Raw genomic sequence first — 15,913 nt, forward strand, 5'->3', positions numbered from 1 at the left:
TTCCAGTGGACGGCAATCGTTTTCTAACAGTAAACCGTCCCCACTATCAGCGCCGATGCACCGCAGGACAGTACCTATCTATTACTCTGGACCGAAGCAGCTTTTCAAGTTTTTCGATCGTCTTTTCTTCCGCATACATGTATCTATGTAGTTTCAACGGACGCCGATGAATGTGGTCGAGTCGTTCGCGGCCGTGCTCGTGGTTGCCTCGCCTAAGCAGGTTAACAACCATGTACAGTCGTCCACAGGGTGAGGACGAACACTGGGTGTAGACGAACAAGGATTTTTGGACAAATAGAAAGATCACTTGGGCGGCTTGGCTGTTTCTTGCCATATTGAGAACCCTGGTTCGTCTTCACCCAGTGTTCGTCCTCACCCTGTGAACGACTGTACCATGCACCCAAGAGGCGTGGTGCTTGGAGCGATAGGTGTCCGAGCTCTCGCGGCGGATGTTGCCGAGGCAACAAGAGCTCCAAGTAATGCACCTCTACCCTAGCTCTATGATCCTAGGCTTTGAAAGCAGAGATAACTCTATTTACGATAGAGATCCCCCGCTGTCAAGTTTGTCTCTTTATATTTCCTACCTACATACCTACCCAACCCTACGTCCTCGAATAACTACATGTACCCAATATAGATCTAAAAAAGCTCCTCCGGCACAACTGTCGGGATTCCATGATCGGTGCACCTGATGATAATTCCCTGATTACTGACGCCTTCCCTATCCTGCATCCAATCTAGTACCAAAGAGTTCTTAATAACCTAATATTGCAGGGAGCGTTGTGGATATGATACTAATCAGATACACCCTCCATCACATTAAGCGTCGGTTTTTTAACACAGCCTGGCCCTACGACTGTGGCAGGACTGTTGCCCCTTTGTTTACAGCTAGGTTCAGATTGATGTTACAAAGATTCCCTTCATGGCCTCTGTTAGAGCCGGCAACATCTATTCTTAATCTTTCAGAAGAGATATGCTGGCGCACTTTCCATAAGGCGGATACACACCTGAAACCCGCATCTTTACCCGGGCCGCAGGCTAGTGCCATCAAATCTATATGTTTATCAAAAAGGGCAGTCAAATCACCCGTACCTGCCTCGTTCGTCACATTAAAAATCTTGATACAAACCACAATTCTTCTCATCTGCCCGTGGTCTTATAAATCAGTCACAGCCGATGAGAAATCAGCCCCACCGGGATCCTATATGACGAAATCGCATACCAAGGTCGCAGTTCCTGCAGGCTAATTTAGCGGTGCTATCGCCTAAGTATTTTTCTAGCATATGCTTTGCGATTGAGAAGGGTGTTGGTAGTGATCAAGAATTCCTGAGCTTCATTGTCATGCATGGTCAACTACGTGCGTTCACCAAGTCAACGGATTTTTCTGAGGATTTGGTTGCGAACCCCGAGAACTTGAGGACGTTTGCTACCCTAGATTGACCCTATAGATTTCGACTTTCGAGTGCATGGTTGACATGATTGTAGGTGCATTATACATAGACAAAATCAAGTTCCATAGACTCCTTGAGCCAAAAACGATGTAAGTATATCCCCACAAAAGCTTGTTTGGACCTGTTGAGCTTATATGTGCCTAATATCAGATGACACTTCCTTCCTTTACGAATACGGGGTTTCACTTGGCAGCTCCGGCCACATACCTTGTCGGATCATTATCTCGTTTATGAGCATACTGTATGTCAGCTTAGCATTAATAATCTATCCCGAGGCATAAATATTATCGAGATAAATAAAGTTCTGTGTTGAATAGGGTGTATTCTTGAATCTTACTAGTCGGATAGTGGCTGGGCTTCACGTGATTGTGACGATAATCGAGTGATCTTCTGTGAAGCAGATCTTTAAAAGAGACACCCACAATTGAGGATAGTCTGACGCGTACCAGGCCACCAGAAGTTTTGTAAGCGCACATATCTATGTTACTTACTCCTTAAGATCATTACCTATTTCCCTACGCACGTCCCAGAGTTCGCTGAAGGGATCTGGCTGACAGCCTGCTGAAAGAATTAATGGGGGTAGTGAACCTCATGATCACAAAGGAAGGAAAGAAGGCCTGAAGATACTAGGTTAATTAAGTATGCGTTCAGCGAACGACACACTCTCCACGGGAAGGGGTATATAGTCGGTTTTCAGTAGGGACAAGTATCCCTTTGGCCGTCACCTTTTAATTCAAATACCCTACCGTGCCTAATTAGGCAATTAATAGTGACCCATCTAGGAATCTGAACTGAGGGTTTCTGTGGTAATTCTCTCACATATCGATACCTCTATCTACTAATCGCCTAATCGGGACTGGTGACGGTGACGGTCAAAGGGGTAAATGAAGGGAAGGAACGTAAAAATTTAAAAATCTACAATCAAAAGATTATAAATTATGTACATCTAATCAGGAAAAATATCCCCAGCCATGATTACCGAATAAGTAATTTCGATGTTGATAGATATCAATCACAAGGTTTAAAAGTCGTTTGGAACGAACCGCCGATAAGATAAGATCCGCTGACTAGTTCTCTTGGCAACTACGACGTGACCTTTTGAGAAACGCGTTCCCGTTCTAAGTTCGGTAACAACCTTACAAGTCCCAGGGGCCAGATAATAAGCATGGCAGACTCAGAGCGAGACTTTCATCATCCGTATACACCATATCCCATCCAGTTGGATTTTATGAATGCAGTCTACTCCGCTATTGAAGATGGCTGTGTCGGCATTTTTGAATCACCAACAGGCATGTTTCCCTCACAATCGGTATTTCCTTTTTTTCAATACTGATCAGACTTTCGGCGTAGGAACTGTGCGTGAGAGAGATAAGGGAAAACTGTAGTTGTATACCGCTGACAGGTAAAACATGTAAACATGCAGGGTAAATCATTGAGCCTAATATGTGGCTCTCTTACTTGGCTCAGAGACCACAAAGCTAAATCCCTGGAGGCCCGTCTAGAAGAGATAGATAAGGGTATTCTTTCCATCGAATCGATATGTAGGTCATGGCTAATTCTCCGCTTAAGATAGCACTGCTGGTGGGCCCGATTGGGTACGAGCTTTTGCGAAGAAACAACAAAAAGAAAAACTATACCAAGAAAAGGCAGATCTAGAAACCCGGCTCTCAAAGATACGTGAGAAGGAAAAGAAGGAAAAAGAGAGGTCAGAGTTAGGTATTGGGGGTAGTAGGGCAAAGAAAAGGGTATGGTATCACTCCGCACATATCTAGCCAAGAATTTACTTATACATAAATGTACAGAAAGGAGAGCTTGAAGTTGAGATTGATGGAGGCAATGATAATGAGGATTTACAATTCACTCTAGAGGATTATGATAATGAAGATGAGGGGGGAGACTCTAAATCCAACAGCAATGGGGATTTTTCCCCGGCTGTAATGGAAATGATGAAGAGGTGAGGAAGCCCATAAGAGATGTGTAATTGGACTAATAAATATGTAGACTTGGCATTCCCATGGGAGCAGACATTAAGGATGAGGATTTAGAAGTCCCCGACGAGATTAAGGTAAGTGAGTAGGTAAACCGAAGTGAGTGATAAATGAAATTGATTGTTTATGTAGATCTTTTACTGCTCACGAACGCATTCTCAACTTACACAATTCGTCAATGAACTTCGTCGTGTAAAGTTCCCGCCTTCATTCGCACAAGAAGATCCCAAGGCAATTAAACTAGAGGAGAAGGAGGAAATAAAACATCTTCCCCTCGGGTCCCGGAAAAATCTTTGTATAAACCCAAAGGTTGCGAAACTATCCAACCCCACTGCGATAAATGAGAGATGCCTAGAACTACAGCGATCCGGTAAGTACGTGCTAAAAGAAGTAGAAAACTGGAGATATGTGTTTTTTTAATTTTCAATCAAAAAGGCACTCAAGAATCGCGATGTCAATTCCTCCCTGAAAAAGACGACAAGGTACTTATCAGAGACTTCCGAGACCATACACTTGCAAAAATCCGTGATATCGAAGAGTTGGCTTCGCTTGGCAAAAAGATGGGTATTTGCCCTTATTATGCTTCTAGGCCTACCATCAAGCCAAGCGAGGCATGTATCCCCACCGTTCCTTAATAGAGAAAAAAATATTTACTGAGGAATTTCCTAGGTCGTAACGCTACCATACCCCCTCCTTCTCCAGAAATCAGCCCGGGAGGCACTCGACCTCTCACTCAAGGGACATATTATAGTCATTGACGAAGCCCATAATCTTATCAGCGCCATCTCATCAATCTATTCAATCAATGTATCGCTCAACCAACTCGAGCGATGCCAAGCACAACTTGAAATCTATCTCAATAAATTCCGAAATCGGTTGAAAGGAAAAAATAAAGTCTACGTAATGCAAGTGACTCGGATCTTGAGTACACTTACTTCGTATCTGAAGGAGTTGGATAGGAAGGGAGGAGAAGGGGCGGTTATTGCTGGAGATCTACTCGCAGTGAATGGTATGGATCAGGTCAACTTTTTCAAGCTCCAAAGATACCTAAATGAAAGCAAACTTGCAAGGAAAGTTGAAGGATATGTGGTCCATGTTGAGACGAAAGAGCAGGAAAAACAACACAAGAAATCTGTCGGCGAGAACATATCTAATGTCTCGATACCAACTCTTACGCATATACAAGGGTTCCTTTTAGCTTTGACCAACCCCTCTGCTGAAGGAAGAATATTTTACGGGAAGATGGAAGATAAGAAAGTAGCTTGCTTTCGATATATGCTATTGGATCCTGCACACCACTTTAGGGAGATTGTAGAGGAGGCAAAAGCAGTGATTTTAGCTGGCGGCACTATGGAACCGGTAAAAGAAACCATAGTCCATTCTGTTAGGACCCATATGTTGACAATATCGGGTTTAGATGAACGATTACATGATGCATCTTTTCCCGTATCTACCAAAAGAAAGGATTCGCACACTTTCGTGCGGACACGTCATACCAAAGGAAAACTTGGTAGCATTACCTGTTTCTAAGGGGCCCAGCGGAAGAGAGTTCGAGTTTACTTTCGAGAAGCGTATGCTTCCTGCAATGGTGATTATCATGACATTTAGAAATTTTTCGAACATTAACACTAAGAACCAATATAGATCGAAGACTTGGGTAGAGCTATCATCAATCTATGTCTTGTTATTCCACATGGTGTTGTGTGTTTCTTTCCTAGTTATGCATATTTGGAATATGTTGTATCCCAGTGGAAGAAAAATAGTGGAAGTATGGGTAAGTCTATTTGGGAAAGACTTGCAGATAGGAAAATTGTATTCAATTCTTGATCCAAATGCTGAGTGATTTTCTGACTTTCTCCCAGGTTTTTAGAGAATCGAGCGATGGCAGCAGTGTAGAGGACATCCTCAAAGACTATGCGCAAGCAATCGATTCTGGAAAAGGCGGCCTCTTGCTCTCTATTGTTGGAGGCAAGATGTCAGAGGGAATTAATTTCAATGACAAGTACGTTCACCATAATACCTCTAATAAAGGGATCACCATAAGATGATTAAAATCATTAATGATATTACAGTCTAGGCAGGGGAATAATCATGGTCGGCCTTCCTTTTCCAAACAGCAATACCGCTGAGTGGCGCGCGCGCCTAGAACATGTGGAGAAGGTTGCTCGTGACTCTTACCTTACAGACTCAAGCGAGAGTATGCCATCTGCACCTGAGCTGGAAGCGATTGCCAAAGCTGCTGGGCGTGAGTTTTATGACAATGCCTGCATGAGAGCCGTGAACCAAAGTATTGGGAGGGCTATAAGACACCGCGAAGATTATGCTGTTATCATATTGTTTGATAAACGCTACATAACTGATAGGATAACTTCCAAGTTGCCTGGATGGATACAAAATGGTTTAGTCCGAGACCGAGCAGATAAGCCTTTCTCAGATGTCATGACAAACATTGGCAGGTTTTTCAGAGAGAAAAAGACGTTGTAACAGGTATCGGTGGTATGAAGGATGAGGCTCTATTAAAGTTTGGATTAAGGTTGCCGCTTAAAATGAAGCCAAGTAGCTGCCCTAGAGATTTCCTTTCTTTCTACTTTCCCTTTCTCTCTCTCCCTCCGGAGATATTTTACGTCTACATTCACAACTACTCAAGTTCCTTCGTTACTGAGCCAGTGATGTTCATTCCGGAAAATCGGATGTGATGGAACGAACACATTGACGGAAGAGCGGCTACAGCGAAATGTTCTTCGAAACTGCCAGCCACGTTTCGAGTATGTCATGGCTTTTCTTCGTTCCATTTGACAGTACCACTGCAGAAAGGGGGTTCTTAATCAACGGCGAGTGGCTTTCTCACGGGCAAGCACACATGCCCTAGCTTGTGCATCTGCAATGTAGGGACACATTAATAATATCATTGACCCGGCCTCGGATCTGGGCGTTTTCATTCCAAATAAAAGAAGTGTTACCTGTTAATAGGCTGTACTACTACAAAACCAGGAGGTGTCCATCCTGATTTGGTCTAATAAAGATACGAACAAACGTGACGGGCGCTGTTAGAGCTTATACATACTTACATGTAGCTCTTATCCGCCTCAGTGCCTGACCCATCTCCATGTACTACATGTAGGCTTCCAAATTTCATGCGGCTTACAGACAGGTAGACAGGCATCCAGCTTGTATGTGATAGGAGTTTATCACAGAGGGGTAACAAGGAGGCGCACTGATTTGGTCAAGATGCCTTCTGAAGCCGCAAGATTCTCGCAAGTGATCACAGGGCGCAGTGTGTATTGACATGGTTGCTTGACCAAGAGCATGGTTTGCAACTACCAAAAAGAGGCGACGGGAAATAATTTAAGGTTTACAATTTGTATTTCCCATGCGACAGCGATTCTCCTCAACTTTGTTCTCCTTCTTGAGATGCGGTTATGGTTGGTTTACAAGGATTAAGTGTCAGGATGAAACCCCAACCCAATCTGTAACCCAGCCTGTTACCAACTGGCTGGGTAGACGTCTTGGTAGAGCGCGCCTAGATGTGCAGCTTGGCAACGTCAACTGGACTCCTTTGGAGATTTCTGACTGGTAGAGGAAGCTCCGACATCCCCCAAAGCCCCCAGGGAAAGCTTACAGATCCGCCTGGTCCGAGCCAACATCTCATCCCTTCACGCATGGATGGTTCTCTTGTACCTACATTAACGTCGACTCTTACGAAACAGACCCGATACGTTATAGTCTTGATAGACAGTTTCAACATCAATCATGAAATATTTTGTACCAGATGCAGAAGAAAAAGCCTGGGAGAGCGCCAAAAGCCCAACGTGCCAAGGGTCTTGGACTTTTTGCTTAAGACCCACCTTGCTTTTCTTCACTTGATGTTTAAAAAAACCTCGCCTTCACCTTTCTTTCATTTCATTTAGCACTACATTGTCTGTCCTGAATTGTTCGAAAGGGGGTTTCTTTCTTTTACTTCTTCCTTCCTCCTCTTATATTATCTTTTTTCTTGTAGTTTTGCTCGCCGGACGAGATTTACGTTGATCGTGAATTCACCCCATTGCTTTTGACAGCTTATTTATACGTTCATTTTTTGCTTCTTAACGACATGTTTATCCCTAATATTTCCGTCCTTCTCCTGGCGACTTTGGGGGTTCTTTCGATGGCAAATGCATATACATTATCGAATGTTCACGCTCGAGCACTTCTTGATAGAAGACAGGTAATTACTTTGAACCTTTCTAGATAATCGTGACAAAAACTCCTAACTAGGAATAGAACAATCAAAATAATAACAGGCAGAATAATCAGAACAACCAAAATAATCAGAATAACCAGAACAACCAGAATAACAATAACAATAACAACAATAACAACAACGCAGGGAACCTTGCCCTCAACCCAGCAAACGTGCAGTCAAATTCCGCTTTAACTGGTCAAGAAGCTGGTGACGATCCGGCTCAAGCCGACTCCGCTACCGATAAAGCAAACTTCATAAATTTCTGCACTGGAAAAACTCTCACCAATGGTCTTCAGGTTCAAGGTGGCTCTTGCAATGGAATCGGTACGCAGAAACTCAGTCCGGGCTTTCTGAAGTGGAGATATATCTAACTATCTCATAGTAATGGGTGATATTCCGTCGACCCAGAATATGGTATCGTCAATCATCACATCCCCTACACCAGGTCAAGATATTGCCGCAAATACGGCATTCACGATACAAGTCCAAGTCGCAAATCTGCAGGCCGGATCGTTCACAAACCCCGCAAACACATATTATGCAGCACCTCAAGCACTCCAGGGTGGGAAGATTGTGGGACATACACATGTCACTGTTCAAGACCTGGGTGGCAGTCTCACACCTAACAATGCGTATGTCCATTTCATATCCAAAACTGATATTGCCAACTTACTTACATGTATAAATAAATAGCCCTGACGCAGGAAAATTTGAATTCTTCAAGGGTATCAACGATGCCGGAAATGGGAATGGGCTATTATCTGCAGAAGTGACGGGCGGCCTTCCGGCAGGCTTCTATCGGGTCTGCACTATGTCGAGTGCTTCTAACCATCAACCTGTTCTTATGCCGATCGCCCAGCGTGGTGCTCAAGACGATTGTACAAAGTTTACCGTCGGCCAGGGTAATGCAAACAATGGCAACAATAACAATAACGCCAATAACGGTGCGAACAACAATAACAATGCAAACGCTGGTAACCAGGGGCAGAACCAAGGTCAGAACCAGGGACAGAACCAGGGACAGAACCAAGTAGGAATCTCCTTCCAAATTAATAATGTGCAGAATTTTACTGACTGATCAGTAGGGTGGTGGTCGAGCTCGTGGAGGACGTCGTGGGGGGCGTCAGTAGCCTTGTAGGTGTGATATAATTGCATTTTAATTCACGCTATAGGGTGGTACAGATACAAGATAGTTTATTCTCTAGATCTAGTGGTCATGACAAGGGCTACTACGAAACTGGCTGGGCTGGGCGGGAAACTCTAGTTGTTAGGAAACGGGCCAAGGACTGTTTATTGTAATATTTTTTCTTTTGTCTATTTTCTTGACTTTTCTCTCTCTCTCCTATCCTCTTGACGAAGTGGGATTCTATTTTTATTATCAATGGAACTTTAAGCACTTAGTGCGGTATCTCACCAAAGAAAAACGAATACCCCTTGCATCATGTACATACAAGGAGTGGGAGATCAGGTTCGGCGGTATTTTTGTAAGGTGCATGGACATAAGACGTCAGAAGTACTGGTCCACCCCGGGAGGATGTTATGCTTAAGTTTTATCAACGGTTCCAAACGCGTTGCGGATCTGCGGGGTGTATTTGGAATGGAAGCTTTGTACAACCTGCCAGTACTAAACAAAAGACTTGCTTCAAACGTAGACGGGCCAAGTACTCTACCAATCTGGGCGATTTAAATGTTAGTGTTGCACTTGACAGTTTCAGGTGGCGAAGCACACCCGTTGGCTGCTGTTACAGGCAAGGATCGTTTACCCGCGAGTGATTCCCTGTGCAATCCCACAATGGAAACTCGAGTAGCGGACCGGGAGAGTGAGGGAGAGATCTGCAACCCTAACCCACCTCCACTACCACCTAGCTAATGCAACTGACCTTCATGTCAATCTGTCTGCATGCATCTCACCATCTCCTCTCTGGCGAAAACACTGGCTGGACTGGACCGTGACCACAAGGATTGGAAAGCTCCCGATTCCCCCCCTCCTCCAATAGCAGCTTTTCTTTCTTTCTCTTTCCCACTTCGCGACGACGTTAATCCACACCCCCCCACATGTCTCTCTCTTAACTAGATATAACGGTCCAATATATTCATTTTGTTATTTTTGAACATTACTCTTTCTCCGTCGCTTTTCTGATTCATCCCCCCCGGGCATACATACTGAAAACTTCTTGAAATCACTCACTCACGATGCCAAACACCCCACCACCACCCCGGCATTTCGACCTCCCGCCTGAGGTTGCCGTAGAGATAGCTGGATATCTTCGCTCCTCACTCTTTGCGCCCCTGGTATGAAGAGCCGCTTTAGCCTTTTTCTTTTCTTTTTTTTCTTGGGGGCCTCTTTTTTTCCTTGTGTCGCCTTGCCTGAAACATTTTCCAGGAACTGCTTTGACTTGACTGAAGTCTGACTGACAACGAACGTACCCTCGTTACAGTCGTCCAACATAACCCGGCTTCGCGATGAATGCAACGTTTCAATGTCGGCCCAAAAGGATATCCTTCAGGATGTTTGTGACATTCCCCCACTCTCTCTCTCGTTTAGAAATAGTAGTAGTAGTTAGTAGGGATTTGTCAAAAAAGCTTATCACAGTGAGCGAGTTTCAGGCACAGAGTCAGATATCAAATGTGATCGAGCCGGCCGCGGCACAGCTCATCCCGATAGCTACGGAGCTGAATAGCGTGTATCAGCAGATTGACCTGCTCGAAGTAGGCCTCTCACTCCGCCTCCCCTTCCCCTTCCCTACCCTCGGGCCGTACCAAGCTTTTCCCCGTATATAATATACTGATCCCCCTGTCCAGGGTCTGATACTACGGGTCAACGAGAACATCAGACAGATGACGTCCAAGGTCGAGCGAACCGAGCTGGCACTACGCCGAGAGGAACGGGCTCTGGGCGACGGCAAGCCGCCGCCAATGTGGAAGGAGCATGAAAAGGTCAAGGTCTTTCAGGCGAAGGACTATGTCGAGAATGGGAGGCTTAAGGAAACAGCGGCTCTGTGAGAAGCGGGCAGAGCGTAGTGGAAACATTGTCATTATTATCATGGGGTAATTCTTTCTGGGTTTTTTTCTTTCTTTTTCTTTTCGGAAAGGTGTTGTGGGCTTGGGTTCTTGCGGTGGATTGGGAAGAGGGGTATTGGTAGGAAGAAGGTATATATTGGTTGGGATTTTAAAAAGGTGCTCCCCAAAATCTCTGCTTTACAGCGGATACTAGCTAGCTAGCTTTATGGCACTTGTCTCTCGACATAGTCTTAATTGTGCCCTGGGATAGCGTATCCTCCTCTATCACTTTCTTTGAAGTAACTTCCCGCGGCATTTCTTCATCCAGCTCCTCCGCGGTACAGATGGTATTAAGATATTCAATCTTCGAAGAAAAAAACGCCATGTAATGTAGCAATAGCCATTACTATTGTGTGGTACATCTTGATTAAATAAAAAGATGAAATGAAAAGGGAAAAAGAAGAAAAAGAAGAAAAGAAAAGGGAAAAAAAAAAACAATCTACCATTATGATCTAATCCAGCTCCTTGACCACCGTCATCTTCTCGTCCGCCGAAAAGATGTTGATGCCCTGCTTCAACGCCTTGATAAGCAGCGGTAAGCTCTTATCTCCAAAGTCCTTTGCGCTTCGAAAGTTGTTGATATCATCGCCAAACTCCTCCGTGACGAGGCGCATGTAGTAGTCCTCGAACTTTGCGTCCGCCTGTGAATCGCGGAAGTCGCGCAGCTGCAGTGGGATTTGTCCGCTCTAAATTTTGCGCTTGTTAGTCTCCTACAAGCATTAGAAAACGGGCGAAGAGAACGAACCTTCTCGCTGGGCTTTCCGGCGACGGTAGATTCGGCGGCCTCATCATCATCATGGTCCGATTCTTCGTCTTCAATCATCGCAGGTACCGACGCCGGCGCAACAGCAGCATCCTGTAGATAATTAGCCAATTGAAGCCACTGCCGGTGTTCCCAGTCTATACTTACATCCATACTGGCATCTGCCTTCCTGCCGACGGTCTTCTTGACCATCACCTCATCCTCGCTGCTGCTACTGCTGCTATCGCTATCGCTCGAAACTAAACGCCCTCATTAGCACCCGGAATTGTGGAGGGGGGGCCAGAATTTGAGGATGGTGCTTACCGTCGGTTCTGGCCTTCTTTCTCCTCTTCCTCTTCTTGTCGGCGCCTTTGTCGTCTTTTCTTTTTGTTGACCGTCCCATTTTTACTTACTGCTCTGTGTGGGAAAGTTCGAATGGGTTGCAAAGAAACTTTACGGGCCAGCCTGAGACAAGGGTTTGGGTTGGCCGGTTGGTGGTAACTTTTTTATGGATCTTGGCGGTCACGTGAGTGCAAGAGCCGCGCGCCTGCGTGCGTGAGGCAGTTGGGTGGGCTTCTCGAAGGGTGGGAATGGCTCCCTGGATTTGTACGCCATCAGCAATTGCGTGGTTGGGGTGGGTACCTGGCCCTCGGGAGAAATCAGATCAAAGACATTGAGAAGTTGGGTTGGAGGGGGTGATGGGCGATTGGTAAGGGGTCGGTCGAGTGATGGGTGGTGATGATAAGTAGCATGAGTTAAGGACGGCATAATGGCGGTATAACAACTACGAATAGATTATCAAAATATAGGCGCGGCTTATAGGTACATACACATACGAAGAGCGGGCCCCTATTGGAAAATCTGGGGTTGCGGAGATGGGAGCTTAACTCCACGGCTTCTTAATGTCTGCCGCACCACCAACCTGCATACCGCCCAACCCGGAACGCGACGAGGCCCTTCTCGAAGGTTATGCTACACACACCAAAAATATTTGCAACTAAAAGACGTCATCCAACATCTTTTAGCCATGCACTGTGGTGTTGGTTCTAGACTTTAGATTTGCCCTATATATACACAGAAGGCCATATCCAGAACCTTTCCTTTAATGAGATATATGCAGGGACTCGGCTGAATATTTATCGCCCTGCCGGAGATGTGGCGGAAGATATCTATATGTTGTGCATATCAGTGGCCCTCGAGAACTCCTAACTTCTAGATGCCCTAGACCTTTCGAGAGTGTGGCTGTAGAGAACTAGAACCCTTTGTAGATCTTGTGTTTCTATTCGTGTCTGACAGACATCGAGGTTCCTCCAACGTGAGCGATGTACTTAGGGCTGAACAGATATTTGTACTAGTGTAACTATTAATCGAATGTTCCGTTTTAGTACATCTCTTAGCTAATTGTCGTCTCCAGCCACATGTGTTCTAGCCCTAGAATGCGTTCTAGACAAAACGCGCCACATATGCATTTATTCTTTTCTTTCTGTTACTTAGCTTTCCATGAGCATAAAATTTGTAAGAGGGGCATTCTCACTGTACCATGGTCCTACTTTACTAGATGAACCCGAGGAACATCAATTGCTTCAAGACGGATCACTCGGCCGCCAAGACACTTTCTGTTGAGGATTCTTAAAGTTTCAGGACCCGGGTTACCCTCGATGATCTATCATTACCAAACGTAGTTCATGTATATTTCTTTGACCAGAGTCAATTTAGGGAAGTACTTTTGATTATCGGGTGATATGCACTTCGGTGGTTGTTGTCATGGTCGAGACTTGGACCCGTAACGTCCAAACTTCATTACTGATCGCCCGTAGGATATGTGATTTGAGCAAGAACCGAAGGGAAGTTATATCCAAATGCGGAAAACAGAGTAGATCCTTCATGTCCCGCTATAATCAGGAAGCCTTATAGAACATCTTCCTCGATCAGGACGTGCTTCTTGTATATGAGATTTGAGTTTCCATAGCGGTAGGTAACCCTCGGTTTTTTTTTTGTTGGTAAAACGTCCGTTAATCAAATACTCGTTTATAATTCTTAAAAATCAATCTAGCCCTTATGCATACTAGTAAACATGTCTCAGAGCTACCAGAGATCCTACCCCCCTTTTGAGGGCTAGGTTGCCAATTTCTTCCCCAAGGACCCATATCACGGGAGCACACATGACCACAGACCTAAGCATGTACGTGGCTTTCATCTGCCGTCGGCCGTGGGTATGGCGCAGCGGGAAACAAAGGGTACAAAACAAAAGTCAAGATACCCTCAGACTCCAGTTTTTGTATAAATGCACTTATTAAGCAGAAACAGTGCCTCTAGAGCGAGCGAGAGCTGTGGTAGCTTTACCCGGAAGAGATCTTACATCGTTGAAGTTTTCTCAATTGGGCATCGGGGAGTGGAGAAACATAATTCAGGCGTTCATAATGAATCCTATTCACAATTGGTCCAAGGGCACGCTCTTTGTCCGGAGTCTAGTTTTGTTACGGAGCCTGGGATATGAACCCTCTCGGACTCCGGGTCCAAAGAATGTCCAAACTCCCGAAACACCGAGAGTAAAACATGGCATAGGTAGCCCTGTTTTCACCAAGCCGAGTTTAGTTGCATTGACTGTCTTTCTTGATGTCTTTGCTAGCGGGGCTGTGTACCTCGAGTAGAGACACTGTATGCATAGGGTACCTGTTGACGAGCGTGTAAAACACGACTCAGTTGACACAAAATATAGATTTTGCAACCCCATAGTAGAGAAAATCCAGAGAAATCCATCGGTTACTGGTATGCTCGCGTAGAGAAAGAGAATTAGACGCGGATAAGACGGCGGTAGAACGGTTGGCCAACTCAACCGAAGTTGTTGCAACTTGCTAGGTTCTGGACGGACCGTTGTTGTTATGTTTGGCGGCCTAGAGGGGGCGGTAACAAAAACGTCCGTGTCCTCGACCCCCCCATACTTCTCTAGACTACCAGGTCCATATTCTCCGAGTGTTCTCGGACGGCCGTTTCTGAAACGCTTCCACATCAGAAATAGACCGAGACATCGTGAGGCCGAGACATCCTAATTTTTTTTCTCTTTGGGACATGACGTACAGCTATAACAGCACCACATATTGAAGGTTTTGTCTCGAGGGGTCCCGACGATACCCGTTGAATGTCAAGAGTTTTTTTCTTCCCGTCTCTGCGGTGAGGGGGATGCTGAAGGTTCTCTTTCTACTGGCTGTAACTGGAAGGTGCCCTCATGCAGGTACTCATGCATGACATACAGGAGCCTTTCCCGATTCCGGCCTTACCTCGGATCCTTTGAAGGGAGGCACGATAAGATCGAACACTTAAACGCCCACTCTTCAAGATCGTGCTTCGAGAACCGGAGTTTGGTAAATACTCTGGATGATATGCACGTTTATGCCGATGCCAATACTGCTGTTGATGAAGATTGTGGCGAGGGTTAGGATGGATTGATGGGTCAACACTAGTTAAGGTTATCACCATGAAACAAAGACGGCCAGAGGCCATGCGCCCTAAGCGGTGGGATTCACCGGCCCGGCATTGTGGTGCGTTGCGTAAGTTTTGAGATGTCCTAATATAAGTTAAAGCAGGAGATGGTCAAAGTGCAAATTGGCCAGGAAGAGGAAAGAAGGAGGCGAGCAGAAGGAAGGGTCGAAGGGAAGGGGAAGGGGGGGAGATGCAGTATGGGACCCAAAGTGAGGACTTGATTGGTCTATCACGAACCTCTTCTCGAGACCGCGTGGGAGAGAGTGGTCATATTTGTATGACCATGATCTACGGTACTGAGATTTGAAATCTAGACTGTCAACTTCAACGTTGTTTTGACATATGGCACTGATTTGAACACCTACGTAGCTTTTGTTTCCTCCCTTGATTGTTTCTCCGACCCCCTTCTAATCAACTCTTTATTAATCCGTAGCTACAAGTACCGGTATTAATTGCAATTGATCTTACTCTCATAACTAGTCCTAACACAGATCCCCCTACACCCGCCAGTGTGGAGACGGTAGCGGTTGATTTATCGGCAAGCAGCCAAAGAAATCCAGCCACCAGGAACCGCTGGATTTCGGGAACTCGATAGCCGGACCACAATGCACTCCGATAGTGCACTGCACATACTACATGTAAACCATTCACACGGCATCATAGAACATCGTTACAGTAGAGTAGTAGCCCCCGTCTAACCGAGTAAGTATCCTCTAGAGTAGCAGCGGCAAGCACGCAATAAAGGGGCGGGACTCTCGGACAATCCGTGCAGGAGGAGAAAGAGTCTGAGGATTTACATGCACTAGATGTACGTCGATGTACATCTAGAGAGAGTACTTGCATTCACGAGCTGTCACTCGATCTTCTGCACGCCACGGCGGTGACGGTTCGCGCAGGGGGAAATTTGTTTGATGCAGGTACCGGCAGCGGAACGCAGCAAGGGCATCTGTGCACTCGACCTTTGCCCCTG

The 15,913-nt window shown here is 45.5% G+C and overlaps 4 protein-coding genes across 4 annotated transcripts; 3 read left to right on the plus strand and 1 right to left on the minus strand.

Moving 5' to 3' along the window:
• Positions 1-2,707: 2,707 nt before the first annotated feature.
• Positions 2,708-5,923, plus strand: LAJ45_09956 (uncharacterized protein; the record flags this gene model as incomplete). The annotated part of the gene is made up of 13 exons (XM_046119487.1): positions 2,708-2,740; positions 2,802-2,806; positions 2,919-2,968; positions 3,021-3,196; positions 3,254-3,405; positions 3,453-3,516; positions 3,572-3,809; positions 3,875-4,050; positions 4,109-4,798; positions 4,857-5,027; positions 5,084-5,251; positions 5,302-5,441; positions 5,512-5,923. 13 exons carry the CDS (start codon positions 2,708-2,710, stop codon positions 5,921-5,923), a joined length of 2,475 nt encoding a protein of 824 aa, XP_045967338.1.
• Positions 5,924-7,529: 1,606 nt separating this feature from the next.
• On the plus strand, positions 7,530-8,791 carry LAJ45_09957 (uncharacterized protein; the record flags this gene model as incomplete). The annotated part of the gene is made up of 5 exons (XM_046119488.1): positions 7,530-7,643; positions 7,700-7,985; positions 8,044-8,293; positions 8,355-8,691; positions 8,744-8,746. 5 exons carry the CDS (start codon positions 7,530-7,532, stop codon positions 8,744-8,746), a joined length of 990 nt encoding a protein of 329 aa, XP_045967339.1.
• Positions 8,792-9,854: 1,063 nt separating this feature from the next.
• On the plus strand, positions 9,855-10,664 carry LAJ45_09958 (uncharacterized protein; the record flags this gene model as incomplete). The annotated part of the gene is made up of 4 exons (XM_046119489.1): positions 9,855-9,953; positions 10,100-10,171; positions 10,269-10,370; positions 10,464-10,664. 4 exons carry the CDS (start codon positions 9,855-9,857, stop codon positions 10,662-10,664), a joined length of 474 nt encoding a protein of 157 aa, XP_045967340.1.
• Positions 10,665-11,173: 509 nt separating this feature from the next.
• LAJ45_09959 (uncharacterized protein) lies at positions 11,174-11,866 on the minus strand (the record flags this gene model as incomplete). The annotated part of the gene is made up of 4 exons (XM_046119490.1): positions 11,174-11,407; positions 11,467-11,577; positions 11,632-11,723; positions 11,788-11,866. 4 exons carry the CDS (start codon positions 11,864-11,866, stop codon positions 11,174-11,176), a joined length of 516 nt encoding a protein of 171 aa, XP_045967341.1.
• Between the last annotated feature and the right edge of the window lie 4,047 nt (positions 11,867-15,913).

This window comes from Morchella importuna (genome assembly GCF_003444635.1).
Source record: "Morchella importuna strain M04M26 chromosome Unknown Morimp01GS040, whole genome shotgun sequence".
NCBI lineage: Eukaryota > Fungi > Ascomycota > Pezizomycetes > Pezizales > Morchellaceae > Morchella > Morchella importuna.